General features: G+C 42.9%; 1 protein-coding gene across 5 annotated transcripts in view; it reads left to right on the top strand.

The window, feature by feature from the left end:
* nhsl2 (NHS-like 2) overlaps positions 1–25387 on the top strand; it is a 405566-nt gene that overhangs the window by 355408 nt on the left and 24771 nt on the right. For 4 of the 5 annotated variants that reach the window (XM_072270705.1, XM_072270708.1, XM_072270707.1 and 1 more), the window contains exons 3-5: positions 11482–11615; positions 16917–17112; positions 24121–24252. In XM_072270705.1, the coding sequence (XP_072126806.1) occupies positions 11482–11615; positions 16917–17112; positions 24121–24252 (462 nt within the window). The remainder of the gene's footprint in view (positions 1–11481; positions 11616–16916; positions 17113–24120; positions 24253–25387) is intronic. The other variant, XM_072270706.1, reaches the window with a different exon arrangement.

Below are 25387 nucleotides of genomic sequence, written 5' to 3'. Positions count from 1 at the left end.
ATATCATAAAGACTTGTGCAAATTATGAATGAGAACGAAGTAAGGATAAATCCCTGAGGCATTCCACAGTTAACAATGATGGATAAGAAGAGAAATTCTTTGCTGCAAGTTTCATCGTTGCATCTGATATCCAGGAGGAAATGATTAGACCTTTTAAACTGGTTGCTAGACCAGATATTTTGGACGATATTTGTATGCCTGAGCCAGTAAAAAGCTATAAAGAATGAAAAAAAGACGGTCAGAGCCAGACACAAAATGCTGGAGGAACTCAGCAGATCAGGCGGCATTTATGGAAATGAATAAGCAGCCGACGTTTTCGGCTGAGACCCTTCTTCAGGGCTGGAAAGGAAGGAGGAAGCCACCAGAATAAACTGGGTGAACTAAAGGAGGATTAGCTACAAGGTGATAAATAAAGCCAGGTTTGGTGGGAAAGGTAAAGGGCTGTAGTAGAAGGAATAAGATAAGAAAAGAGGGTGGACCATAGGAGAAAGGAAAGAAGGAGGCGTACTAGGAGGAGGTGATATGCAGGTGAGAAGAGGAAAGAGGCCAGGGAGGGGAATAGAAGAAGACAGAAGAGGAAGGAAAATATTACTGGAAGGAGGAATCAATGATCATGCCATTGAGGCTACCGAGATGGAATGTGAGGTGTTGCTCGTCCACCCTGCGTGTGGCCTCATTGTGGCAAAAGAGGAGGCTATGAACTGATATTTTGGAACAGGAATGGGTATAGGATTTAATATGGTTGGCCACCTGGTAACTCCACTTTTGGCAGACAGAGCAGAGGTGCTCGACAAAACAGTTCCCCATTTTATATTGGGTCTCTCCTATGTAGAGGAGGTTGCATGGGAGTACAAGATACAATAGAAAACCCCAACAGGTTCGCAGGTGAAATGTCGTCTCATCTGGAGGGTCTGCCTGGGGCCCAGATGGAGGTAAGAGAGAAGTTGAATGGGCAGAGGTACCATCTCTGTCACTTACAAGGATATGTGATAGGAGGGAGATTAGTGGGGAGGGACAGTTGAACAAGAGAATCATGGAGGGAGCAATTCCTGCAGAGTGCAGGAGGGAGGTAAAGATGTGTTTGGTGGTAGGATTCAGTTGAGTATTGAGTATTGGATGCGGAGGCTCAATGGTGGTAGGTGAGCACAAGAGGAACTCTATCCCTGTTAGAGTGGCAGAAAGATGGGGTGAGTGCTGATCTCCTGGAAATGGAGGAGATACAGGTAAGAGTACCAATGGCGGAGGAAGTGAAACTCCATTCTTTAAAGGAGGACATTTCTGATATCCTGGAAAGGAAAACCTCATCTTGTGAACAGATGCGGCAGAAATGGAGGAATTGAGAAAAGGGAATAGCATTCTTACAGGACATTGAGTGGGAAGAAGAATAGTTAAGATAGTCATCGGTAGATAGTTTGTCAACAGAGTTGGAGATAGAGAGATCGAGAAAGAGGGAGACAGGTATCAGAAATGGACGAAGTGAATTTAAGGGCAGAGTGGAAATCGCAGGCAAAGTTGATGAAATTGATGAGCTCAGCATGGGTGCATGATGCAGCACCAATGCAGTCATCAATGTAGCGCAGGAAGACTTGGGGAAGATTACTGGGGAAGGTTTGGAACATGGACTATTCAACACCACCAACAGAAAGACAGGCATAGCAGGTGACCATGGTGAGAGTTTGGAGAAAGTGGGAGGAGCTGAAGGAGAAATTCTTCAGGTTGATGACCAAGGTGAGGAGGGTGGTAGTGGAAGGGAACTGGTTGGGTCTTTTGCTGAGGAAAAAATGGAGAGCTTTAAAGCTTTTTTTAATGTGGGATAGAGTTGCATAGGGACTGGACATTCATGCTGAACAAGAGGTGGTCAGGGCCAGGAAATTGGAAGCTGAGGAGACTGAGAGCATCTGAAGAGTCGTGGATGTAGGTGGGAAGGGACTGAAGCCAGGGGATAGAATGAACATGAGGTATGTGGACGTGAGTTCAGTGGGGCAGGAGTAGACGGAGACAATGGGCCTACCCGGGCAGTCAGGTTTGTAACCTCCCATTCAGCTGCAACTAATACCCTTTTGCTAATCTGCCTTCTCCTCCTCCCACCTTTTCAATCTGTTGTCTTCCTCCTTTGTCTCGAGAGGCTTCGGCGAGCAGAGGCTGAAGACGAGCTTCACTCCAAGTGAGGTAAGGCCGAGTAAGTTCCTTTAAAAGGAGAACGGTCTGCAGCGGTATTTTATTTGAAGCAAGGAAGGCAGCGAGGCTGTAACGTATTGGGTAGGTCATGGCAGCTGAGATCGGCCCCATGGTTTGTTCATCCTGCAGCACGTGGGAAATCAGGGATACTTCCAGTGTCCCTGACGACTATGTGTGCAGGAAATGTGTCCAGCTGCAGCTTCTGGCAGACCGCATTGAGCAGCTGGAGCTGCGACTGGATTCATACTGGAGCATCCGCGATGTTGAGAAAGTCATGAATAGCACATTCAGTGAGTTGGCCACACTGCAGGTAAAGGCTACACAGGCAGAAAGGGAATGGGTGGCCACTAAACAGCGTAGCAGTAGGCAGGTAGTGCAGGAGTCCCCTGAGGTCATCTCCCTCCTAAACAGATATACTGTTTTGGATACTGTTGGGGGAGAAGTCTCATCAGGGGAAGGCAGCAGCAGCCGAGTTCATGGCACCGTGGGTGGCTCTGCGGCACAGGAGGGAAGGAAAAGGAGTGGGAGAGCTATAGTGGTAGGGGATTTGATTGTAAGGGGAATAGATAGGTATTTCTGCGGCTGCAAACGAGACTCCAGGAGGGTATGTTGCCTCCCTGGTGCAAGGGTCAAGGAGTCTCTGAGCGGCTGCAGGACATTCTGCAGTGGGAGGGTGAACAGCCAGTGGTCGTGGTGCACATAGGTACCAACGATATAGGTAAAAAAACGTGATGAGGTCCTACAAGGTGAATTTAGGGAGTTAGCAGATAAACTAAAAAGTAGGACCACAAAGGTAATAATCTCTGGGTTACTACCAGTGCCATATGCTAGTCAGAGTAGAAATAGGAGGATATTTCAGATGAATGCGTGGCTTGAAAAATGGTGCAAGGGGGAGGGATTCAAATTTCTGGGGCATTGGAACCAGTTCTGGAGGAGGTGGGACCAGTACAAACAGGATGGTCTGCACCTGGGCTGGACAGGAACCAATGTCCTAGGGGGAGCATTTGCTACTGTTGTTCAGGAGGATTTAAACTAATGTGGCAGGGGGATGGGAACAAGTGCAGAGAGACAGAGGGGTGTAAAATGAGGGTAGAAGCAAAAAGTAGTAAGGTGAAAAGTAAAAGTGGCAGGCCGGCAAATCCAGGGCAAAAATCAAAAAGGGCCACTTTTCAACATAATTGTATAAGGGCTAAGAGTGTTGTAAAAACAAGCCTGAAGGCTTTGTGTGTCAATGCAAGGAGCATTTGTAACAAGGTGGATGAATTGAATGTACAGATAGTTATTAATGAATATGATCTATTTGGGATCACAGAGACATGGCTCCAGGGTGACCAAGGATGGGAGCTCAACATTCAGAGATATTTAATATTCAAGAGGGATGGACATGAAAGAAAAGGAGGTGGGGTAGCATTGCTGGTTAGAGAGGAGATTAACGCAATAGAAAGGAAGGACATTAGCCGGGACGATGTGGAATCGATATTGGTAGAGCTGCATAACACTAAGGGGCAGAAAACGCTGGTGGGAGTTGTGTACAGGCCACCTAACAATGGTAGTGAGGTTGGAGATGGCATTAAACAGGAAATTAGAAATGTGTGCAATAAGAGAACAGCAGTTATAATTGGTGACTTCAATCTACATATAGATTGGGTGAACCAAATTGGTAAGGGTGCTGAGGAAGAGGATTTCTTGGAATGTATGCGGGACAGTTTTCTGAACCAACATGTCAAGGAACCAACTAGAGAGCAGGCCATTCTAAACTGGGTATTGAGCAATGAGGAAGGGTTAGTTAGCAATCTTGTCGTGCGACGCCCCTTGGGTAAGAGTGACTATAATATGGTGGAATTCTTCATTAAGATGGAGAGTGATATTGTTAATTCAGTAACAAAGGTTCTGTACTTAAAGAAGGGTAATTTTGAAGGTATGAGACATGAATTAGCTAAGATAGACTGGCAAATGATACTTAAAGGGTTGACGGTGGATATGCAATGGCAAACATTTAAAGATCGTAAGGATGAACTACAACGATTGTTCACCCCAGTTGGGCAAAAGAATAAACCAGGGAAGATCCGTGGCTGATAAGAGAAAGTAGGGATAGTATCAATTCCAAGAAGAAACATACAAATTAGCCAGAAAAAGTGGCACACCTGAGGACTGGGAGAAATTCAGAGTCCAGCAGAGGAGGACAAAGGGCTTAATTAGGAAAGGGGAAAAAAAGATTATGAGAGAAAGCTGGCAGGGAACGTAAAAACTGACTGTAAAAGCTTTTATAGATATGTGAAAAGGAAAAGATTGGTTAAGACAAATATAGGTGCCTTACAGTCAGAAACAGGTGAATTGATCATGGGAAACAAGGACATGGCATACCGGTAAGCTTGATATCGGTGGTGGGGAAAATGCTAGGGTCAGTTATCAAAGATGTGATAACAGCACATTTGGAAAGCGGTGAAATCATCGGACAAAGTCAGCATGGATTTGTGAAAGGAAAATCGTGTCTGACGAATCTCATAGAATTTTTTGAGGATGTAACTAGTAGAGTGGATAGGGGAGAACCAGTGGATGTGGTATATTTGGATTTTCAAAAGGCTTTTGATAAAGTCCCACACAGGAGATTAGTGTGCAAACTTAAAGCACAAGGTATTGGGGGTATGGTATTGATGTGGATAGAGAATTGGTTGGCAGACAGGAAGCAAAGAGTGGGAATAAACAGGACCTTTTCAGAATGGCAGGCAGTGACTAGTGGGGTACCGCAAGGCTCAGTTCTGGGACCCCAGTTGTTTACAATATATATTAATGACTTAGACAAGGGAATTAAATGCAGCATCTCCAAGTTTGCTGATGACACGAAGCTGGGCGGCAGTGTTAGCTGTGAGGAGAATGCAGGGTGACTTGGATAGGTTAAGTGAGTGGGCAAATTCTTGGCAGATGCAATTTAATGTGGATAAATATGAGGTTATCCACTTTAGTGGCAAGAACAGGAAAACAGATTATTATCTGAATGGTGACCAATTAGGAAAAGGGGAGGTGCAACGAGACCTGGGTGTCATTGTACACCAGTCATTGAAAGTGGGCATGCAGGTACAGCAGGCGGTGAAAAAGGCGAATGGTATGCTGGCATTCATAGCAGGAGGATTCGAGTACAGTAGCAGGGTGGTACTACTGCAGTTGTACAAGGCCTTGGTGAGACCACACCTGGAGTATTGTGTGCAGTTTTGGTCCCCTAATCTGAGGAAGGACATTCTTGGCATAGAGTGGGTACAAAGAAGGTTCACCAGATTGATTTCTGGGATGGCAGGACTTTCATATGAAGAAAGACTGGATCGACTAGGCTTATACTCGTTGGAATTTAGAAGATTGAGGGGGTATCTTATTGAAACGTATAACATTCTACAGGGATTGTACAGGCTAGATGTAGGAAGATTGTTCCTGATGTTGGGGAAGTCCAGAACGAGGGGTCACTGTTTGAGGATAAAGGGGAAGCCTTTTAGGACCGAGATGAGGAAAAACTTCTTCACACAGAGTGGTGAATCTGTGGAATTCTCTGCCACAGGAAACAGTTGAGGCCAGTTCATTGGCTATATTTAAGAGGGAGTTAGATATGGCCCTTGTGGCTAAAGGGATCAGTGGTTATGGAGAGAAGGCAGGTACAGGGTTCTGAGTTGGATGATCATACTGAACGGTGGTGCAGGCTCGAAGGGCCGAATGGCCTACTCCTGCACCTATTTTCTACGTTTCTATGCAACATAAGGGCAGGCATTACACAATCATAACCACATTTATTTATTTTGATTTTAGACCTGACTTTTCTTCTGTATGATTTAATATTTTATTTCCTCTTTGTGAATGCACGTGAGTCATTAGGCCCACATAACATTGGTCATTATTTTATACCTCTACAAGTCCGATCTCTTTAACTTAACTTATTCAGTGACACTTTGTGGAATAGGCTTTTCTGGCTCTTCGAGCTACGCCGCCTCAGCAACTCCTAACAAACCCAATTCACCCTAGCCATATCACGAGACAACTTACAATGACCAATTCACCGACCCAGTACATTTTTGGACTGTGGGAAGAACCCAGAGCACTGGGGAAAACCCCACACATTTCACTGGGGTGGGTGAGGGGAATACAGAACAGAACATACCCAGCTCTAATAGCATTACACTATCCACTACACTACTCTTCATGCATGTAGCCACTGGATATTATTACCTATTATCTAATCATAATTCTATTGTGGGTCTTTATGTAGAAACTGGCTGTTACATGTCTAATGTTACAGCAGTGGGTATCCCATTATAAAATGCAATTAAAAATTTACAGAAGTAGACAGCATCATTGCAAAATCAATCACATGGTGTGCGTGAGATCCTGGCAGTATAAATATACGTGGCTTCTGCTAAAACACAGAGAGCAATTTTTTACAGTGCAGATTCCACCAAGAGTAAAGAATGGAGACTTGATGAGCAAGGGAATTTGTGAGAGAATGATTTCATTTTGAAATGTAATTAAATAGTGTTGTCTGAAATTTCTTAACCTTAACTTGCAGTTTCATTTGCTGTGTTAGTCGGTGGTGAAGATGTTACCCGAGAGTGAGAAAAAACTAGAACTGGCTAACTGACTCAGATCTTGAAATTATGGTGGTTTAGAACACCGCATTTCACAGAATACAGTTTCTGCTGAGTTGATTTTAATTCAGAACAACTGACAGGGTGGCAATTTAAAGGGTTAAGACTTAGAGTGAAGCCCAGATAGGTATTTGGTAATTAAGGATGGCGGTATTCTCAACGAGCCTGCAGGGTTAGATTGTTAAGAATAACAATTATCTTTACACAGACCTGTAATTTGAATTATGGAGTAAGGTAAAAGTAAGGCTAGGGGTAGCTCAAATAGTAAAGTATCTGAGCTGGAAAGGGAATTGCAGATTAAGTGCAAAATTTCATATATCATGGAGGAGTTGTTGAACTCTGCAACTGAATCACATAGGCACTAAAGGGTATTTCATGATTCCTGATGAACCATGCAATGGATTTAATAGAACAAGAACCAGTTTAGGATTACTGAGCTTGAGGGGCAGCAAAATTCAGTTCAGTGCACCTGCTGAAACTCCAAGATAGCAAATAGATAGCCCTTTATAAAGGCAGAGGAAGAGAACTGCTTGATATGCCAAGGCATTGAAAGGTTACCTGAGGTAAACAGCAATCTGGAGTTGAGATTGTATCATATCAGCTATGGAATTATGGTATGGTGGAACTGGCTCAAAGAGCTGAGTGTCCTATTCCTGATCCGAATGATATGTTTATGCCTTCAAAGTATGAGTCACTCTCAATCAAGTATCATAGAATCTGGCCTATTGATTAAGGGGATTGTTGCATTGCTCAAGAAGGTGAATGTTCTGAAGTGGTTCAGGGCAGAATCTATTTGGTTGGAGTTAAAAAGCAACAGAGGTGCTATAATACCACTGAAGTATTAAATAGGCTGCCAACTCATGGGAAATGAACTAAATGAAAATATCAGAGAGAAATTAAAAGATGCAAAAACCATAAGGGGAAGCTTTAACTAACTTAATATAGACTTCTTAGTAGCAATATAGGGGGCAAAAAGTCGGAGATGTTTAAAGTGTGATGAAGAAAACTTCCAGAACTAGTACATTTCCAGCTCAACAAGAAACCTAGCACTGAATCATATAGGAAGTGAAGGAGATTCCATGACTTCTGGTGAACGATGTTAGTGGATCTAATAGACCAATCAGCTGCATATGGTTCTAGGGTATGGCATGGGTGGTTTCCCAGGTATCACTGAGGAAACATTTAAGTAACTGTGGTCATCATGCCATAAGGGTTAGAATGCTTGTAGATAAAATAAGGATAATCTAAGTTAAAGAATGGCAAATAGTGGAATGGCACATTTCAGTAGATTGAGAACTGAACTGGCTGAAGTGAAGTGGAATCAAAGATTGGTAGATAAATCTATCATTAAATAATGACTTTAAGAAGAAGGTGACTCAGTATAGTATAGCTACTCACAGGACAGAGCAGTTAAACCCAGAACTATATGAATGACCAAAGAAATAAAAAAATGAGTAAAAGTGGGAAAAGAGCAAATGAAAGTTGTCAGGTTAAGAACGTGTGAGAAGCAAGCTGATTATAATAAGCTCACAGTGACAGGAAAAAAAATGAAAACAAAAAGGATAGAGAAATAATGAGAAAAACTGATGGCAAATATATATAAAAAATCAGAAAGGCCAAATCTTCCTTTTGCCTGTGAACAACAATTCAGTAAAAGGGCTAACTATGTGCCACAGGTTCAATGGGCTAGGAGACCCGCATCTGTGCATAACCCTTTCCAAGAGCATAAAAACACGAGTAAAACTGATTTAAAAGTTTACTTATTGCTAAAAGTAAGGGGATATTTACATCATGAAAGACAAAACAGTGTGGGGATGTTTGTAACCTGTTAGAAGTCTTTAAAGATAAAGGAAAAGTTAGCCTTATAAGACACATGTACATCAAAATATACAGTGAAATTCATCATTTTACATGAAATTAAATCAACAAAGATTGTGCCGGGCAGCCTGCGAGTGTCACCACAGTTTCAGCGCCATTATAGTATTGTCGCAGCTCACGAACTCTAACTGTGTGTGAGGAGGAAACCAGAGTACCAAGAGGAAATCTACAGTCATGAGGAAAACTGCTTGCAGACAGTTGTGGGAATTAAACCCTGATCTGACAGCTGGCATTGTAAAGTATTGTGCTAACTGCTACGCGATTGTGCCACTGCCCTTTTTGAAGGGGTGTGTAGCAATAGACCGTGAGGTGCCCAAGACCAGGGAACATTAATGCTACCAATAAATCTGAGGAGAAATCAGGGACCATAACTTACCCTGAACAGTGATAAGTATATGAAACTTACTGCAATGAGTTCCGAGTTGAATTCAAGGGGATATCTTAAAACCTCATGTACAGGAACACATACTGAATGCAATAGCTATGGGAGAAGGCTATTGGTCTGAATGGTTTGCTTCTGTGCATTAGAACTGCCCTTACAATGTACCAGCTGGAACATAAGAGCATTTGTTGGAGAAATAAGTTCTGAATAGATATCACATGCCAGGCCATAAGGAAATATGGCATCAAAGACTACGTTGTCCTTAGCTGAAGAAATGAAGCATTACAAGGGTGAGAAGTAGAAAGTTACAACAGGAACCTTTTTGTGATCCTGGGACTTATCCAGTTGTATCTCTTCTCACACTCGACCCATCCCTTTTTGTGTCAAGCTAAACTGTTTACGATATTTTTGTCCTTTGCTGCTGTGTAACCTTTAAAAACAATACTATAATTCAAACCTCAAGTGCATTTAGCAATGGTAGAATTGTTTGAGAGAAGTTATTAAATCTAGGTCAATTTAGATTAACATCTGCAGCTGCAGAAAAAGACCACTGCCTGAAAAAATACAGATCCTAACATTGTAAGTGAATAGGATTAACATCAAAAGAATGATGGTCTGCTCACAATTTGCTTGTTAGAGGGGGAGTAAATATTCCCATTGTGTGAGGAAACTGGACATGAATCAGGAGAGTTATAATCAACAGTACAGAGAGGGATCTGGCCTGTGCCTTAGACTGGAGGCTCTTGGGGTGAAGAAGATTTGGGCCTCTGAATTCGTCATATATGTACGAAGAAGATTTGGATATTGTGTCTTGGATCAGAGGTAAGCTGATGAACCTCCACAAGATAATCATCAAGATATCTGGAGGTTGGTGGATTAAGATAGGTCAAGGGTTGTTGGTGTATTTAGAAAGGGGTTGAACATTTAAAGGAGCTTCCTGTTTTATCATCCTCTTCATCTAAACTATGTTTCTTACTTTATTCAAACATTTTCTGGGTGGGACAGACCCGAAGGAAGTTCTTGTGTTTGGGGTTGCAGCTGGTGCTACATCTCTTTTTTTAAAAAATCTAAGATATTAGTTCAGGGCCCACCTCTCTAAAAAAAAAAATGCAAAACAAGTATAAGTAGTTGTTATCATATTTACACTCAGGTTAAGCTGCTTTTGAGTTCCGCGTGGTTCTAATGCAAGTTAAAAATTCTTCTTCTATAGAACACAAAAGCACTTTTACTGACAGTGGGGATTTAGGAATTAGTAGAGGGATTTGATTTGTGAAAGTATGAGCTTATTTTCTTACAGGGATTTGAGGATATTTGATCTTGATTACCTGAATCATGAGAATTGTTAGTTGGAAGCTCATTGAATGTGAATCTTTGATTTTAATTGGAAGTAATGGATGTAGATCAGCCAACACCTTTATCGTTTCATGCCCAGGCACATTCATTTAGTACTGTCACCTTGCAACAGAGTGGTACAACTGGTAGAGCTGTTGCCTCACATGCAGTGACCTCGATTCAATCCAAAATTTGGTGTTATCAATGTGGGGTTTGCACCATTTCCCTGTGACAGTGTGGATTTCTCCGAGATGCTCCATATTCTGCTCACTTCCCAAAGATATGCGGATGGGCTGGTTGGTAGCTTAACAGGCCACTGGAAATACCCTATGGCTGTGTTGTAGAATCTGGGGGAAGTTATTGGGAATGTGCAGAGAATAGGTTATTGGAAAAAAGTAGTGGGAGAATGGGATTGCCTAGTGAACCAGCATTGTCTTGATGGGCCAACATGCTGAGGAAAAAGGTGGAAGTATGAAACCCACCTTTTTTCCCCCAAACAGCAACTGAAACAAATTTTTAAAAAGCAAGTTTCACATTAGATTCAAAAAAGGTTTCGAAGTTTCTCCTTAGCAGCTGTTTTGCGCAGGGACCTTATTGCACTGTAGCAGGCAGTAGAGGATACACATAAAGGCAGACAGTGGAAGGGCCAAGGGAAAGGAAATCCAACTGTTATCCTGACAAAGCCATAAGGTTTATAGGGATGCTCAAAGAAGTTAAAATGAATGTAGTTCCAGGGTGTCCTCACTGGAGAGTGGCTGCATATACCTAGAGTATGGGTAAGAGTCTAGGGTACTTAAGGTTTATTTTCTGAACTGTGAGCTTTTGCTTCAGAACTTCTTCATTGCTAAGCAATCAGTTTTGTTTTGACACTGCCTTTTGTATTGTCATTCCAAAAATCTGCAACCTTTAGACTGTCAGTGATGAGAATGCAATTGTGCTGTCAGTATTAGAGGCAGAAGGATCTGTATCAGAGGGATTTTTACACTTTGATCTGTTTGAAATCTTACATAATAGCAATCTGTTCCAGTACCTTCCCTCCTTGAAATTCTCTGACATGTTAAAATGTGCTTTTTTTTTTTCTTTCAGAACAGTTTGGTGAGCCAGTGATAGAGGATAAGGTGACTGCAAATACCTTCGGACAAAAACCAGCTCTCAACAGAGAGGTCATTCCAGATAGTTGCCCCAGAAAAGGGGAAAAGCGTATGGAATTTGTATTGATTGTAAGTCCATAATGTATTCTGGATATGTGTCAATGAGAATATATAGCGTAGGAAAACTGAGCATGCACAATACCCGGTCACTGGAAAGTGTATGGGTTTTAGTAATGATGATGCAGGTGGAGCAGCTGACCTCTACTTTTGCTATGAGCTGCTTAGGAGATGGCAGTCAGGCTTGAATGCTGTCTACTGACTTTTCCTAGAAAGTGTATTGTGGCATTGGATGTTTCTGGGGAAAGATCAAGCTGGGTTCTGATGCCCCCGACAAAGAGATATTCTAGTATCCTGAATAGCGATTGAAATGGAAGATGTTTCATAGATCCACACACTCACTAGTGTGACAATTTCAATATAAGGGAGAAGAGAAAATGATTAGAAGGAAAGAGGGAAGCTCAGAAATTTAGAAGAGCAGATGCATGTGATAAAGTGTGCTTGAAAGATGTTTATTAGTGCTAGTTCCTATGGACCTGATGCTGGATTCAGTGTCTTTGCATAACATTATAGATTTTGTTATGTAAATAGTAATTCAGATAAGTAACTTCAAATACATCTGTAATAAAAAAAAACAGTTGTCTCCAAGTAACTAACAGATTGTTGTAAAAACCTTCCTGGTTTATTGGCGAAAATGCATCTGTCCGTGAATGGGTTACAGGGAAGGAGACGTGTTGTATTTATCTATTCGTCATATAGAGTCAGAGTGACACAGAACAGCAATAGACCCCTCAGCCCATTGAGTACAGGCAACCATCGAATACCCATTTACACTTGTTCTACCACAATCCCTTATTTTTCCTCACCGATTCCGTAAGACATAGGAGCAGAATTAGGCCATTTGAAGGCCACAGAAAAGACTCAATCATAGCTGATCCCTTTTTCATCCCCCTCCTCAGCCCCACTCACCGGCCTTCTGCCCATAACCTTTCATGCTATGGCCAATCAAGAACCAATAAATCTCTGCCTTAAATACACCCAACAATCTGCGGTAACAAATTCAACAAATTCATGACCCTCTGGCTAAAGAAATTTCTCCGCATCTCAGATTTAAATGGATTTCCCTCTATTATGAGGCTGTGCCCTTTTGTCTTAGATTCCTCCACCATGAAAAATATCCTTTCCACATCTACTCTTTTTCGTCGTTTTAATATTCAAAAAGTTTAAATGAGATCCCCCCACCCCAGCCTTCTAAATTCCAGTGAGAACAGGCTCAGAGCCATCAAGCATCCCTCATATAACTCTTTCATTCTCAGAATCATCCTTGTGAACCTCCTCTAAACCCTCTCCAATGCCAGCACATCTTTTCTTAAAGAGCCGAAAACTGCTCACAATACTCAAGGTAAGGCCTCACCAGTGCCTTATAAAGCATCAGCATCACATTCCCTGCTTTTATATTTTAGACGTCTTGAAGTAAGTGCTAGCATTGCATTTACCTTCTTCACCATTGACACAACCTGCAAGTTAACCTTTAGGGAGTTCTGCAGAAGGATTCCCAAGTCCTTTTGCATTTCAGATTTTTAGATTTTCTCCCTGTTTAGAAAATAGTCTGCACATTTATTCCTTCTACCAAAGTGCATGACCATGCATTTTCCAACTGTGTATTTCATTTGCCATTTTCTTGCCCATTCTCCTAATCTAAGTCCTTCTGTAGCTATCTGTTTCTCAACACTACCTGCCCCTCAACCAATATCATCTGCAAACTTGGCAACAAAGCCATCTATTCCATCATTTAAATCATTGATATACAACATAAAAAGAAGCGGTCCCAACACTGACCCTTGTGGAACACCACTAGTGAAAACCAAGCTAGTAACTTTACGGTAATACCATGGACTCCTAACTTAATAAGCAGCCTCATGTGTCGCAACTTTTCAAAGGCCTTCTGAAAGTCCAGATATACGACATCCACTACACCCCCTTTATCATACTTGTATCCCCTCAAATAATTCCAATAGGTTTGTTAGGAAATATTTTCCCTTAAGGAAACCATGCTGACTTTGTCCTATCTTGGTCCTGTGTCACCAAGTACTCCATAACCTCATCCTTAAAAATTGACTCCAACATCTTTCCAACCAGTGAGGTCAGTCTAACTGGTCTACAAATTCCTTTCTGAGCCTCCCTCCTTTCTTAAAGAATGGAGTGACATTTGCAATTTACCATCCTCCAGAACCATGGAGTCCAATGATTCTTGAAAGATCATTATTAATACCTCCACAATTCTTACTGCTACATCTTTCAGTACATTAGGGTGTAGTTCATCTGGTCTGGGTGACTTATGTACCCTTAGATCTTTTAGCTTTTTGAGCACCTTTTCCCTTGTAATAGTAACTGCACTCACTTCTTAATCCTCTATCATTCCACTGATTTTTGCTTTGTTGTATACCTTCTCTTTTGCTTTTACATTAGCTTTGACTTCCCTTGTCTGCCACGGTTGTACTATTTTTGACATTTGGGTATTTCTTTGATTTTGGAATCCATCTATCCCGCACCTTCCTCATTTTTCCCAGAAACTCAAGCAATTGCTGCTCTGTCATCATCCCTGCCGGCATCTCCTTCCATTTTACTTTGTCCAACTCGTCACTCATACCACTGCAATTTCCTTTACTCTACTGAAATACTGTTATGTCAGACTTAATTTTCTCCCTATCAAATTTGAAGTTGAACTGTATCACATTTCGATCACTGCCTCTTAAGGTTCCTACACCTTAAGCCCCCTAATTGCCTCTGTTTCATTACATAACACCCAATCCAGTCTACTAGATCCCCAAGAAGGCTCAATGACAATCTGCTCTTAAAAAGCCATCTTGTAGGCATTCAACAAACACACTGTCTAGGAACCCATTACCAACCTGACTTTCCCAATCTACTTGCATGTTAAAATCTCCCATGACTATCATAACATTGCCCTTTTGACACATCTTTTCATTTCCCATTGTAATCTGTAGCCCTCTTCCCAACTACTGTTTGGATGCTTGTACATAACTGCTGTCAGGGTACTTCTACCCTTGCAGTTTCTTAACTCAACTCACAAGGATTCAACAGCTTCTTTTTTTTATTACAGCTTTCTAATGATTTGATGCCATTCTTTACCAGCATAGCCACACCACCCCCTCTGCTTATCTTCCTATCCCTCCGATGCAAGGTGTAACCTTGGACATTCAGCTCCAAACTACAACCATCCTTCAGCCACGATTCAGTGATGGCAGCAATGTCATACCTGACAAACTGTAATACTGCAACAAGATCATCCACCTTATTTCTTGAACTCCGTGCATTGAGATATTACACTTTGAGTACAGTATTTGCTACCCATTTTGATTCTGCATCACTAATACACTGATACTCATCCTTTTGGCTGCAATTTTGTCCTATCATCTGCCTGCCCTTCCTGACAGTCTGACGACCTGCCACCTTTGTTTTTTTTTAAATCATTTATCCTATTCTGAGTCCCTTCACTCCGTTTCCCACCCCATCCCCAACAGCTCCAACAAACCTGCCCAGGAGAATATTGGTCCCCGTCGGGTTCAGGTACAACCCGACCCTTTTGTACAAGTCATACTTCTCCCAGAAGGGATCCCAATGATCCAAGAACCTGAATGCACCAGTCTCTCAGCCATGCATTTATCTGGCAATTCATCCTGTTTCTACCCTGACTGGGGCGTGGCACAGGCAGCAATCCAGAAATTACTACTGGAGGTCCTGTTTCTCAGCTTTCTGCCTAGTTCTCTAAACTCTCTCTTCAGAACCTGATTGTTTTTTCTTTCCTATGTCATTGCTATCAATGTGCACCAACACATCTGGCTGCTCTCCCTCCCTCTCCTAAATGCTGTGGATGTGACCCGAGATGTCCCTGACCCTGGCACCTGAGAGGCAACATACCATCCAGATGTCTCGTTGATGTCCACAGAATCTCCTGTCCGTTTCTCTGACTAATGAGTCCCCTATCACTATCTCTCTTCTCTTCCCCCTCTATCCCTTCTGCACCATGGACCCATGCTCAGTGCCAGCATCCTCCGTGGCATTCCAAGGAATGTAATTGTCAGTTTGTATCTGCAGCAAATGATGAAGGAAAATTGACTTCGCCTCATCCTGGTCACTGATTGAATTTGTCCATGACAGCACTGATAAGCGTGACACCACATAGCTCCTTCGGAATTTTTTCAAGTAATTGAAGATGAGTGTCCTCCCTGGTGTATATCAAAGGATATTGGAGAAATTAGTATTCTCACCAAAACCAGAAATCTGGCCATAAATAGGATGCATATGATTTTACCAGAAATAGTGGTGGAGACACTTGGAAAAATTAGATTTTCATGCTATATTGATGAATTTGTCCCCCTCTAAAATTATTCCCGAATTTACTTCTCAGTCTTATGGCTAATTCCATTCCCTACCTCAATCCTGATCCTTTGCAACCCAGGACCCGAAAGCCCGATTCTGTAAATCCAGAGTCTTCAGGGATCTTGGGCCTCCCCTGAACTGATTATTTTATTAATTTATTGCTCATCCCTAATTATCTTTTGATTGGAGATTCCTTCCCAAAGGACATTACTTAAATTTATAACAAACAGTATTTTTTTCTGGTCAATGTTACTAATGATGTTTTTTCATATGTAATTCCAGATCATTAATTGAAATTACATTTCACAACTACTATGGAGTGATTTAAAATCATTGCTCTTGGTTATTAGTCTAGTTCTCTTCGTAGCTCAGGAACTTAAGCACTACACCACTTCATTGGTACTGATCACATAATGTGCACCCAGCCCCGCGAATCAGAATCTGGTTTGTTATCACAGTGTTACATGATGTGGAATTTGTTGCTTCTCAGCAGTAGTAAAAGTTTCTTTAAATGACAAGAGAAGAAGACCACAACCATCCACCTCTCGTTGTCATCGACCAACTGTTTGCTCCAGACCCCTGAAACCTAGAGCCCCTAATGGAGGCTACAATCTCAAAACCCAAACCTGCATCCCTCCTGTGCTTCCCTTGTGGTTGGTCTTGATACCAGGCCCAAATCCTTATTGACAAACCAATCCCCAGCTCTCTTTCTGGTAAACCTCTGGAGCTAGATATGGCTCTGAGTGCTAAGTCTTCCAATACAGGGAAGTGTCTTTCTTTTCATTGGTGACTTAGATGCTGTGGAGCTTCTAGTAGGAAGCCCATGTTTGAAATGATGTAAAACCCCAGGTGTGCTGGTATTTTAAAGTTAACATGTGTTAAAATGTCTTCACCATTATTGCAATGTGCTGAATTTTAAGAAACGTTACTATTCATTTTGTCTCTGGTGTGTGTGTTTCGGTGGATTAGCCAAGCACAAGATCCAGCAGTGAGGATGAGACGACTACCTTTGGCATAAAACCACATGAACTATTTCTGAACTCCCCAACTACACCTGATAAACCACCCAAGTGGACTCAAAGCAACCCACCGTCAACTCCAGAGGAGAAAAGGTGGAACCAGGCACAGGCAGTTCAGGCAGATTTGGTACCCATCAACGTGACTGGTATGATATACTCCATTTTATATTTCACATACTGTCAGCGCAGTGAGAGGCTGTGTTACGCAGGTCAGATGAATGCTGAGAAAGGCTTGGGAGAGAGACTAATTCAGGTATTGAAGCTGAGGTCAGTAACATGGCCAGGCAGTGCGGAATGCAACTGGGATTAGCTGCAGGGTTGTGTGGCAAGAGCTGAGTAGCAGGGTCGGCACTCAGTGGGGTCACCGAAGGGGGAGCAGCAGGGTCAGAATGAAGAAATACCAAGGATCACATGGGCTGGAGAGCAGGGTCAAGCATTATGTAGAGCAGGGATTGGACAGCAGAGGCTACAAGGGCAGAGTTAACAGCTACACAGTCTGAATGGCAAGGGAATGGTGAGTGAGAGTTGAGTAGGGTGGTGAGTGGGGGATAGGTAGGGAGTAACTGAAGGTTGGGCGGCATGTGATGAGTAAGATGTGTGTTAGGAGTGCCAGTGAGGACCAGGGAGTGAGTGAAGCATAACAATTTATCAGCAAGGTCTGATTAGAGAGCTGAGCAATAAATTTCACGAGTAATGCTTATCTGAGACTGATATTAATCCAACACGATAGCATGGAATTGTATTAACTTTTAAAAAGGTAAATAATTTTGAACTGCTGATAATTTTAAACCAAGCTGAGTTGTGTTGCAAAGTTACTGAGGAGAAAATCCTGCCTTTATGAATGGAGAGACTGTAGAAAGTCACATTGCTCACTTCTACCCATCTGTGTACTTTCAATATAAACAATAACCTTTCAACACAGCACTGGGTAATGAATATGCCCACTTGGCTAATGGAGGATGCAGGACCTTTTCTAGTGCAGTATGGACTGCTTCCATTGTCCTCACTCTTCCACTCCCCCAGCCCCTGTTTAGAATAGGAATAGTTAGCAGCTCTTAACTCCACTGTGAAACATCTTTCACTGGACATTGGGCAGTGGGGTCAGGCACAGTTGTGATTATCACTCGGACTAGCAGAGTGCCAGTCTGGCAGTTCTGAAGGGGACATCACATTTAATGTATGATAAAAGCTGCTGGTGCCCAATGAACCATGGCTCTGTGAGAGGTGGCACCGATGGGCAAAATTAATCAACGGGAGATTGATAGTAGATCTTCAGCCTTCAAATTATTGGCTCAGCCACTCTTTTTTCTCCCCTTTTTGAAATTCTGGCTGAGCAGGGGCTTAGGTCAGTCAGGACACTCCACAGTCATGAACCACTCACTGTATTAAGATGGGGACCAGCCTCTCTCATAGCCATAGCTCCATTCTGTTGCTCTCTGCTTAGAGGTGACTGTGTCCCATACTTGTAATAGTCCTCAATAAAAGCTGGGCAGCTCCTGTGGAGTGACACTGATGGCACTTGCTGCAAGGAGCTGTGTGTCCTCCTGAAGGCAATGCCCCTGGTGGAAAAGCTACATTGCAAGCACATGCCATCTTGGAGGGTATCCCTGCAGGGTGCTGAGGTGGAGTGCACACACCAAAGCTCAGCCACTCTTTGTGATTAGCCACATGTCAAAGTCACATTTATTTGCATTTACACAATTAAACTATGCACAGGTGCAGTGAAACACATGCTTGCAGTAGCATCATAGACACATAGTGTCATATAAGCACCATTCACAAGAAAAACATAAACTAAATCTTTTTTTAGCAGAAAGTACCATTAGAGCAAAACCAAAGAGTCAGTATTAGTGCAAAGTGATCGAAGTGGTTATAGTGTTCAGTGTATTTTCAATTGTGTTACTTAGACCTGCTGTAAGGAACCTGTGTTGTAGTTCTTCTTACTGTGGACACCGGTGCGTCATGTTCGGTATTTCTTTCACATTTTCCTTGAGGTATTTCCCTTCTTCTTTGATAATGATCAGTTCCCTCACTCCAGTCAGCTTCAGTGCTTCACTCAACTGGTTATCCTATAACAAGCATGCAGATGGTTGTCTGGCTGTTGACCAGAAGGGCTGTCATAGCTGCCTGTTGGTGACTTAACTTTCTGATCACATACAGATTCCGCCTTAGGCTCAGAAGATGCTGGTTTCTTGACTGGTTTCTGGTCTCCTTCAGAAAAGGGCAGCGAGACTGATTTTTAGTTATCTGGGGTCAGCTAGTTCAGAGTAGACTGAGCATCTTCCTAGTCTACGTAGCTTACACATCACTAATCTCAGTGACATAACACACTGCTGAAATAGAAAAATTGCCAGATGTCATTTGCCACAAACAAATTGGCATAGCGAGGCTTTTGGATCTACCCCCTAAAATTAATGGAACTAATTATGAGTAAAATGAATTGAAGGAGAATGACACTAATAACAGAAGGCACCATTAATTTTCAAATGTCTGGAAATGTAGAGGAGGATTAACCCAAAAGCAGAACAGTGGAGACAATTCAGTGGCGACCAAAAACTTTAGTAGTAGACATTGAAAATTACAAGCCACAAGTGCCATAAAACGAGAGAGAACAGATACTAAACACCACAGGCATTGAGGTAATTGAAGGCTAAGAGCAACTGGTTGAGGCTGGCTGGTTCAATGGGTGAACAAAGACTGTGACTGAGAGCTGGGTTTAAATAGGCTGCAGGTGATGAGTTGGAAGCAAGTGAAAAGTGACTCCCATTAGCTGGGTGGAGACTGGGAGGTGCCTACCACTGCAAACCTGACAGAAGCCGCTACCCCCACCCCGCCATGGCCTGCATTCAATGGCCCAGGATGATCTGGATGTATCTGGTGGAAATCCTCAAAGAAAAACGGAGCTAAGATGGAACTGGATGGCACCCAAACAGGGTGTGCAGTACCAGTCAACCAGGTACTGCACACCCTGGCAACAGTGACATGAATCCATCAACTGGTGAACCATGTACACTGAACCACCTTCCCCTAGCCTAGGTTCCCGAGGTGCAGCCTCATGTGGGTTGAGTGGCCCGTGGACAACGAGCTTGAGGCAGGGCATGTAGAATGCCAGTATGATCCTGAGTGACAGTGGCAGCTGAAGATGCGAAGCAACTGGATTGATGTGATGGCTAATCTTGAAGGGACCAATAAGTGTGGTAAGAGCTTGCAGAAGTCAGTGCATAGTGGCAGATCTCTGGTGAGCAGCTAGACGTGGCCCCCGGGCTGGAGTAGTTTAGATGGGCGCCATTGGTAGTTGGCCTAGTTCCAGTAGGTGTGCTCTGTGTGACCTCTTCCAAGCATTCTAGCAGTAGCAAACCACGGCCTGGTAGATGGGACCTCCACTGCTGACTCTTCTGTGGGGAGCAATAGGAGTTGGTAGCAATGAAGCACTTTAAAGGGAGACGTACCCATGGCAGTAGAGGTGTGTAGGTGGTGGGACAGTTTAACCTAGAGCAAATACTTCTTCTATCTGGATGGATTAGAGGTGACAAAACATCACAGAAATTTCACCACTTGCTGATTGGATCTTTCTGATTAGCCATAACGAGACACTGAAGAACTAAAATGACATGACAGAGGTGGTCTTGTGGATCGTTGGAAAAGATGAAGATGTCATTGAGGTAGGCGAACATATACCTGTGTAGTATGTCTAGGAGGAGTTCATTAATGAAGGCTTGGGAAGCAGCTAGACAGTTGGAAAATCTGAATGGCATCACCAATTGTTCATAGTGACCAGTGGATGTTATGAATGATTCTTCCAATTATCTTCCTGCAGATGCAGATCAGGTTATACATGCTCCATAGATCCAAGTCTGGTGAAGATCTGTGCCCCGCAGAATGCTTCAAATACACTATCCATCAAGGGCAGAGGGTAGCAGTTTTTAAGGGTGACTTTGTTGAGTCTGTAGTAGTTAATGCCCAAACAGAGGCCCCATCTTCCATTTTGGCAAAGAAGAATCCTGCTGTGGTGGGGACCCGGATGGATGAATGAAGCTGTGCAGCAGCAAGGTGCTGGTTTCCCTTTCACCGAAGTCGATGCCTAACTTGTAGAATTCCAGTGGGAGTTTGGTGAGATCAAGGGTTCCTCTGACTCCATGAATTTACAGAATGAAGTGAACTGAGGTTGAAGGCAGGTGGTCCGGCATATGAGTCCTGAATTCAGCAGTGAGCCTGATGATCAGGGGAAGTGAAGATCATGAGTGGTGATCCAGGAGTAACCCAAGATGAGAGGAGGAATTGGATGTACTTGTGGTGCTCTCCAATGCTCAGTGCACAAGACTTGTACACGCTCTGACCATCTCAGGCTGCAAGGGATGTCTTTCAGTGGCCGTGAAGCAGAAGGGGTGAGAGATTGGCTCGGTGGGGAATCCAAGCTGAACACTCTGATTCTGGTTCAGAAAATTTTCTGCAGTGCCGGAATCCACCAGAGCCTCCTGTATGCATAGAGCTGCTGGGGTGTGGAGGAGGATGACAGAGAGAGTGAGTTGGGCAATGGTGCTGGAGCAATAAGCGGGGGGAGCTTACCAGATAGAAGCATAAACATAGAAAACATACTGTACAGCACAATACAGGACCTTCGGCCCACAAAGCTGTGCCGAACATGTCCCTACCTTAGAACTGCCTAGGCTTTACCCATAGCCCCCTATTCTTCTAAGCTCCATGTAGCCATCCAGGAGTCTCTTAAAAGACCCTATCATTTCTGTCTCCACCACCTCCGCCGGCAGCTCATTCCATGCACTCACCACTCTCTGCGTTTTTAAAAAAAAAAACAACTTACCCCTGACGTCTCCTCTGTACCTGCTTCCAGGCACCTTAAAACTGTGCCCTCTCTTGCTAACCATTTCAGCTCTGGGGAAAAAGCCTCTGACTATCCACACAATCAATGCCTCTCATTATCTTGTACACCTCTATCAAGTCACCTCTCACCCTCTGTCGCTCCAAGGAGAAAAGGCCAAGTTCACTCAACCTATTCTCATATCACTCTTCTTTACCTGATAGTGCCATTTCAGGGGATGCAGTGAGCATCTGTTGCCTCTGTGACCAGCTGCTGTGCAGTAAGCACACAAGCTGGTTTTCCACCTACATTCACGCTTTTGTGGGGGTTAAGGGAGCTCTCCCTAACGGCAGGCATTCTGGAGGCATTACTGTGGAAGTTTCTGCAGCTTGAAATGGTTCTGGGACTGGAAGTGGGTTCTGGCTGGTGATCCAGGGGTCGTTCCATAAGATGCTTGTCAATACAGCATGTCCAAGTGAGGAGGCTTTTGAGGTCAGTGGACATCTCCTGGGTAGTCAACTCATTTCTTGAGTGCTCCGAGAGGTTGTGTTGGTAATGGGCCATCAGCGCTTACGCATTCCAACTGCGCTGTGCTGCGAGGATCCTGAATTTCACAGTGTAATCCAGCAATGAGCAAGAGTCTGGACACAGGTGAAGTATCTGATCTGATGCCTCTCTTCCAATTCCCACATGGTCGAAAACCCAGCAATTCTCAGCTGTGAATTCCTCATCTTCATTCTAAATGGTGGTTTTAGTTAGCAGTGATCCAGATCAGAGCTGAGTCAGTCAAGAGAGGATGATGAAGGCAATCTTGGCTAAGTCCTGAGAAAACCGTGATGGCTCGAGCTTGAAGTGTAAGATGCACTGGGACAAGAAGTTGCAACATCAGGTTGGAGATCCATTGTGCACTGAAATCTGGGGCTTCAATGGAGGAGGTGGACTGGCATGGGTTTGCTGTAATGAGATGGAGTGTTGCTTGAGAGTGGTGAGCAGATGGTTAATAGTTTACTACTGTTTCTAGATTGTGTACTTGTGTCAGCAGATAAATGTCTTTAGGCTAGCAAACTCTGCTGCGTCAATCGCTGGTTCACTCATCCTTTAGGATATATAGAACAAAAGCAGAGCAGTGAAGACGATTCAGTGATGAAGGTTAACTTCAATAATAGACTGTGAAAATAAAAAACCATAAGGGTCCACAAAACATGAGAGAACGGATACTAAACACCGCAGGCAACAAGGTAACTGAGGACTAGGAGCAATGGGTGGAGGCTGTGTAAACCAGGACCATGGATGAGAGCTGGGTTTAAATAGGCTGGTAGGTGACTCCTGTTAGTTGGATGAAGACTGGGAGGTGCTTGCTATGCAAGCTTGACATGAAGTACACTATTATTCCATGATGTTTACTTCTAGGTTGTGAACAATAATCAGTAAATTCAGCTATAAAAGAAATCATGTTTCAAAACTAATTAACTGGTCTTTCTGCTATCTAATCTTATGTTATGAACATTACTGTGGATTTTCTAATAGTTTGTCTTTTCTGCATTTTATCCATGTTGAGCAAGTATAATTGCAAGAGGTGTTTGATGCTGTGAGTTAGAAATCATTCTTTCACCTTTATAAACTTGGTTCACATGCAGATCAGAGTGATGTTATAGCTAACAAAGAATGCCAGAAGTAGTCAGCGGGCTAGACAGCATCTGTGCCGAGAGAGATAAAGTTGCAATTTCAAGTTGATGGCTTTTTGTTAGAACTAGTCTTAATGAAAAATGTTTGATCTGAAATATTCCATCTTTTTCTCACAGCATATACCCCCTGATCTGCTATCTCCGGTACTTTTTTTTTATCAGGTTCCACTTTCTGTGTTGTGTTTTTGGATTAAAAAAAATATCCCTGTGTGGAAAGATCTTCAGTATTTGCAGTGGGAAGTGCACTCAGGTGACGCCAGGTAGTAATGAACCAAGGTAGCAATTGTCAACAGGTGGATCAAGCATCTCCTTAAATAGGTTCTATAGTTGTTATTGGACAGTGATCAGGAATTGCTTCCTCATCATGATCGTATGTTTCTTGATCAGAACAAGCTTCAAAATCTTCATGTTCCTTGATCCCTTATACAGTTCTGCACTGTATGCTGTTCTGTTCAATAAGTGGCTTTTACCAAGATGTTGTGGAGAAATATCTCACTCATATTTGGTATTGGGAGTCACCCTTTATTTCGAGCTATCTGAATACTGGGGGTGAAGAAATAATAGAGAAATGTCATTGATGCCACCCCCTGCCCCCATCTGTAGGGAATAGCTTTGAGAAAAATCTGTTTCTTCTCACCTTTGTTCTTGTTCAGGGGAGCCCCTTGAGAGGCAAGCAAACGAGCGGCATTCTTTGTTCAACAGAGAGACCAGGTTGAACCCAAAAAGTACACTGAGGAGAAGGCGGACAATCGCTGGCTTGTCCGAGCCAGTTCAGCCTCAGCCAGGTGAGCTCTCCACTCTGATCAAGCCCTTGGAATGGTACTCAGGAGCGGAAAAGAACATTGCCCAAAAGGCTCAGTTGGTGGGCATCTGTTGTGAACAGGAAGGTTGAACTTAAACTGAAGATGGACAGGTTGTGTTATGAGTGGGACTGGAAAGTGAGCTTCTATCCACTGGAGTTTAGAAGACTGAGAAGGAACCTGACTGAAACACAGAAGAGCCTGAGGAGTCCGAGCAGGCTGAATGTGGAGAGTGTTTCAACTCCAGGGATAATCTAGTACAGCTTGAAACTCTCAAGGCTTGTTTTCTGTGGTCTGGCATGTTTTGAATCTCTAGTAAAGATCTACACTAACTCTAAGACCTAAAATTAAATAAGAACTGTACTAAACTAGCTGATTAACCTCCTGATACGATTTTTGCAATCTCAGCTGAAATTGTTTCTGACTTTAGGTTATGGAGAGTTCAAGGAACCCTTATGTGACCCTAGAAACGTCTGTTCCCACTCAAATGTAGACTATTAGGGGCAACCTTGGTGGTCCAGATTTTCTGTTGTCTGGCTTGAGGGATTGCTGTTTATCCAGATAAAGCATTTTTCTTATTCTGAGTTTTGGGAACATTTAATCCATTAGGCAGCATCTGTTGATAGTAAAACAGTTACCATTTCAGGCTGATGACCCTTTAACAGTTTTAGAAAAAGGGGGAAAGGAGTTCATTTTAGAGAGAGAGAGAAAGAGAGAAAAGCACTCAGAAGGCTAACTCTGGTATGGAGAACAGGTGACTTGAAATTGTAGAATCAGCTATTCAATCCAGAAGGTTGTAACAAGGTGCTGATCTTCAGCTTTACATTGATTCTTATAATAATGGTATAGATTCATAGATCAGAGTGGGAGTGGGCTGGATAATTAAAATGCAAGGCAACAAGAATCTCAAGGTTTCCCTGTAGACTGAATGCAGATGTAATGCAAAGCTGCCACCAAGTCTGTGTTCACTTTCTCCTATGCAGAAGAGACCATAAGGTAAAAGAATCTTTTGGGGCAAGTGATCATAATATGATCAAATTCACTCTGAAAATAGAGAAGCAGAAGCTAAAGTCAGATGTATCAGTAGTACAGTAGAGTAAAGGAAATTACAAAGGCATGA

This window comes from Mobula birostris, chromosome 10 (genome assembly GCF_030028105.1).
Source record: "Mobula birostris isolate sMobBir1 chromosome 10, sMobBir1.hap1, whole genome shotgun sequence".
Classification (NCBI taxonomy): Eukaryota; Metazoa; Chordata; class Chondrichthyes; order Myliobatiformes; family Myliobatidae; genus Mobula; species Mobula birostris.
The sequence above is the reverse complement of the archived record's forward strand: the minus strand, read 5'-3'. Positions and strand labels throughout refer to the sequence as shown.